At 38.6% G+C, this 4,916-nt stretch overlaps 1 protein-coding gene across 1 annotated transcript; it reads left to right on the plus strand.

Moving 5' to 3' along the window:
* The first annotated feature begins 1,864 nt into the window (after window positions 1-1,864).
* On the plus strand, window positions 1,865-4,547 carry LOC143533903 (F-box protein SKIP23-like). Its single transcript, XM_077028531.1, has 2 exons — window positions 1,865-3,622; window positions 4,331-4,547. The coding sequence occupies exon 1, from the start codon at window positions 2,428-2,430 to the stop codon at window positions 3,616-3,618; it is 1,191 nt and encodes a 396-aa protein (XP_076884646.1). The 5' UTR covers window positions 1,865-2,427; the 3' UTR covers window positions 3,619-3,622; window positions 4,331-4,547.
* The last annotated feature ends 369 nt before the right edge of the window (window positions 4,548-4,916 follow it).

Raw genomic sequence — 4,916 nt, forward strand, 5'->3', positions numbered from 1 at the left:
CCCATACCTCGTCAGGTACAGTACAGAAGATCTTCCCGTATCGTACGGACTGGCTTATTTGGGCGGGAGTATTCCCCCTCCCGCCCTTGTGCGGGATTGTTCCCGGCTTTGCTCATTCCTTCAGGTGACACTGAGTGATTGAGAGCTAAGTGCCTTGTGCGTGTAGCCTTGCTGCGCGGGTGGCCTTCCCTGATGGCTTGTATCCGCAACTGCGGGAACAGGCAGAGTCCTTCACCATTGGGAGGCATTTCCTGCGGGAACAGCTTGCGTACTGCGCGTAAGGACGTCACGTCTCTGAGCATGGTTGGTCATGCGGATCCAGTTGGTTTCTGCGCAGACGTCCCTTTTCAAGGTGAGTCTTGCGGGTCCAACTGGGCTCTGCTGGGACCTACCTCTTCAGGTTCCATACCGTATAGCCTAAGGCTAATGTAAAATGTGTAATTGTGGGTATCGATCAGGTCCAGGGCCCAGGGGTATCTGTAAACATAAAATGGAGAAGGAGAAAAAACATTTTTTGCACTTTATCAAGATAATTGAGGGGTATTCCGGTAATTAGTTATATGAAAGTGTGAAACAACAGAGAATAAAATCGGTTATATTTTGGTTTATCGCGTAGCCAGCCCATGTACTAATTTTAGTTTTAAAGCCCAATCTTGATTGATAGCATTTTTAACGGGTTCTTTATCCCCATCTTTAAAATTTAAGTAAAAAATATAATTTTTTAATTTATACATCAATTGCAAATAACATCCCCAAACCCATTCTCCATTACCATCTCTATATTCATTTGTCTTATTATTATTTTCAATATAAAATGATTTCTAATATAAATTTATAGAAGGGTAGATGTAAATGGAGTATTGTGGAACACTTTAAATTTGGAGGCTTCTTATATCATTTAACTAAAAGTGAATGCTCTTAGTTTGATGCTATCTAAGTATCTATAGTCCAAACTCCAAAGCCCGCCGGTTAAAAGTGAATTACAGTGCATGTGTAAATTCATTAACATGTTTCATAGGAGAACACCATTGACAACCATTTTAATGCATGATTTCATCCAAGAGGGTTAACAACAAAACATGTACCACTCAAGCAACACAACACATCAATAAGTAGCTGCAATTTGTGTCTTGGATAGTGACACAGTTGGAAAACAAATTTTTCATCAACACTCGCCTGTTACTGATAAAAAGACATTAAAAGATATAATGATTGACGTAATGGATTTAGGTGTGTGTAGTGTTTGTAAAAGCTCGCCACACATCATAATGTATATGTGATAAATGTACAGGGTTACGATATGGATATATAAAAAGAAACGTAATAAAACACAATCTAATAATTTATGAAAAAAACATAATCATATTATATTTGACAAGTTTAAATTTAAAAGACAATATTATCTCTTTTAAGTGCAATATTTTTGAACTGTGAATTATGAGTTATCGTGCATATGGATGTGCGTTAGGTTGAATCGACCAGGGCTTACTGAACCGGAATGCACTTGATACTCGAAACTCTGGGATGATCAAAATCATCGAGACCAATATAGGGTGACTCAGTATTAGTCTTTTTGGCCTGGGTCGTGTTCAAAACGTATGGATAGATTTACCGTAAGATTAGGAGTGAGAGTAAACCGAGTAGGCCTGTAAATTTGGAAGACCCATCACACCCAAGTAGAGTTAGTTCCCGAATCTTTAACATTAACTCGTTCCAAAGTGTCCGTCCATACAGGCAAGACCAGTTTGATGAGCACTATCTAAAAGTGAGCGGAATCCCCTAAAATGGCGATGAATCAACCCCAATTATTATTTTTATATAATAAACAGACAATCAACACTTGAATCAATTCATAGGGAGGATTAGGAAGAAGAATTTCAAGAGAACGAATTCAAGATCTGATATCGGCGTGGGTGATTTGAATTTGAATTTGAATTCACCCCGCTGATTCAATTCTTGTTCGTCCTCTCACGAGTTTTTCTTCCTAATTTCATCACTTTCTTCAAATTACTCATCAATTCTGATCACCAAATCCAAATTCGATGATCAATTGTCGGATTAGATACTAATTAGGCCTCAATTTTCATTCTTCAATCCCAATTAGGCGCCAAAATTAGGGTTCGGTTTTTATTTTGGATCCGAATTCATCCAAGTAATCCTAATTAATCAGGTTCAAATCTGTCCAATTCGCTAGATCTATTGGGTTAGCTTGTTCTTCTTCAAAATTAGGGTTCAGTTCCGATTCAAAATCCAAAATTGGCGCCAAAACTTAACAGAAACCTAGAAAACGGACGTCGGATTCGATGAATTTGTCGGATTAGAGTTGAATTACGGTTCATTCTTGATTTCGAATCCAAATTTGTCGAAATAAGCATAAACAGCACGTCGAATTCGATAGATTTGTCGGGTTAGAGTCGAAAGAGATTGATGGATTTGTCGGATTTGCCACCGGAATTGCTTGAAACAATCGCGAAGAAACTAAAGGTTCAAAAGGATTACATTCGATTCCGAGCCGTATCCTCAGCTTTCCAAACCTCAACCCCCAAAACCCCCAAACATTTACCATCTCAACTCCCATGGTTAATGCTTCCGCGTAGAACCGATCAACATCCCGACTCGAGTATCCGAAGCTTCTTAAGCATCTCAGATGCAAAAATCCACCTAGTTAACCTCCCCGGCGATTCCGATCACCACCGTCGATGCGGGTCTTCCCACGGATGGCTCGTAATCCTTGACGAAACACCTTGTATCTCGATCGTAAACCCGTTAACGCAGCAAACGCAGCACCTTCCGCCACTGTCATCGTTTCTGAATGTGATTAGTTATGCACCGGGTGATAGTGGCAGAGAATACACCATCAAGACGTTGGATGATGACGTGTATACGTGTAGTTCGAAAGAAATGCGTGATTCGTTTATTAAAAAGGTGATCTTTTCGTCGAGTCCGTCGGATGAGGATGCTGATTATTATGCATTGGCGATACTGAACCAAACCGGTGATCTTGCTTATTGTAAGAAAGGTAATCAAAGATGGAAGTTTATTGACGATGCGAATTCGTATTGTGAAGACGTGGTTTATTATAAGGATTGTTTTTACGCGGTGAGTAAGCACGGGACGATTGCTAAATGTGACGTGAACGGGTTAACGACTGACGTGTCGTTTATCGAGACGCAGAGACAGAACGGCGGTGATATGCAGTATTTAGTGAAGTGGAAAGATGAACTGTTGTTGGTCACTCGGTATACCGAGTTGGAGTTCAATATGGATCATAATAAGCTTGATATTGTGTATAAGACTGGTGAGTTTCAAGTGTATAAGCTCATTTTAAACGGGTTGAAGTGGGAGGGTGTGAGTGAGTTAGACGGGTACGCGTTGTTTTTAGGGGAGAATTCGTCGATGGCGTTTTGTGCTTCTGATTTTCCAGGATGTAAAAAGGATTGCGTATATTTTACGGATGATTATTCGGAGTGGAATTACGATGGGGCTAACGGGAATCATGATTTGGGTGTTTTTGATTTGGGAAATGGTTGTTTGGAGGCTTTGAGTTGTTATCCAGAAGAATTTTATAGCGGGCGTCGATGGCCTCCTCCAATTTGGATTACTCCGAGTTTACATTAACCAGGTTAGCATTAATCTTTATTATTAAAGCGGTTATCTAATTATTCATGGATTTCGATAGCCATTTAGGGAGTAATAATTTTAGGATTCGTGACTTGCCGACTTTGTCATGTTTTAAGTATTTTATCTATAACGGGCCAAATTAGTAAAACTTATGATATTAGCTTATGTCATTAAATGGGTTACTCAAACGGGTCGAAGACCAGCTAAAGCATGTATATTAATGCATAAAGTTTGTGAATCATTTATGTCAAAAGTTATAATATTTATAACACGATTTGACACGCTAGTTATTAAAAAAAATTTTCCAAATAAAAAGTTTTGACCCGACCCGCTTCCACCCATATCAAGATTCTCCATTTTGACTAGGTTTTCCATTTGTATGATATTTACTGGTTTTGTGTTTTTATCAAACTAATCTCTAACGGGCCAAATTGATAAAACTAAAGAAATCAGCTTTAAGATAAATCATTCAATGGGTCGAAGATCACCCAAATTATATTTTTTACACATAAAGATTGTTGATTATTTATACAAAAATTAAAATTACTACTGAAATGCTATAATCTTTGTAACTTATTAATGTTTTTCTAAGTTCTGGATAAAAGTATTGACCGACCCGTTTCACTCGTATAAAAACTTCATATCTCTGTTATGATTTTGTTTCTGATTAAACTTTTGTTTGTTTTTGGTTGGCGATGGATTTATGAAGACAACTATGGATTATGAGAAGAGGGCATGCATGATCTATATATTGAGACAGCCTTTGGTAATTTTGTAAATAAATAATACAACCTTATGTTCTCAATTGAATGTTGAAAGTCGATATTTGTGAAGTGCTGCTAAACGCAGTTGGTTTTTGTACGATTATATAAACGATATATAATGACAATTCGTTGATGGCATTTTGTGTTAAGGTGTTGAAGAAACACTAAGCGACCCCGGGCAGATTAAGGATAATCTGGGGTTTAAATATATGTTTCTCACGAGGGGTTAGGTCCGGCAAAGACGGTTCTTCTGATGACCTGCAAAACAGACACCGTGAGCTCGTCACTGAGAAAGAGGGGGTACCTCCTTGTGACCACCCTCCGGCATGAGAATCAGACTAGATTGCTCTTGAATATAAGTGTATATTAAGAGATTGCTAGAGAAGATAAGATAATAAGATGATATCAGATAATGTCCATACCATTCCAAGGTGTTGGAGTATTTATAGCCGAAGGTAGGTTTCCAAGAAGGTACAGCCGGCTGAATAGTATTCCTGTTCTGCCAACTGTGGGCTACGCACATGCCATGCT

Source organism: Bidens hawaiensis, unplaced genomic scaffold, assembly GCF_021521415.1.
Source record: "Bidens hawaiensis isolate Kalapana, Puna unplaced genomic scaffold, B.hawaiensis_p1.1 tig00009951_1, whole genome shotgun sequence".
In the NCBI taxonomy this organism is placed as follows: domain Eukaryota; kingdom Viridiplantae; phylum Streptophyta; class Magnoliopsida; order Asterales; family Asteraceae; genus Bidens; species Bidens hawaiensis.

Coding starts and splice junctions, on each gene's coding strand:
- LOC143533903 (XM_077028531.1), top strand. CDS start 2,428: ATGGATTTGTCGGATTTGCCACCGGAATTGCTTGAAACAATCGCGAAG.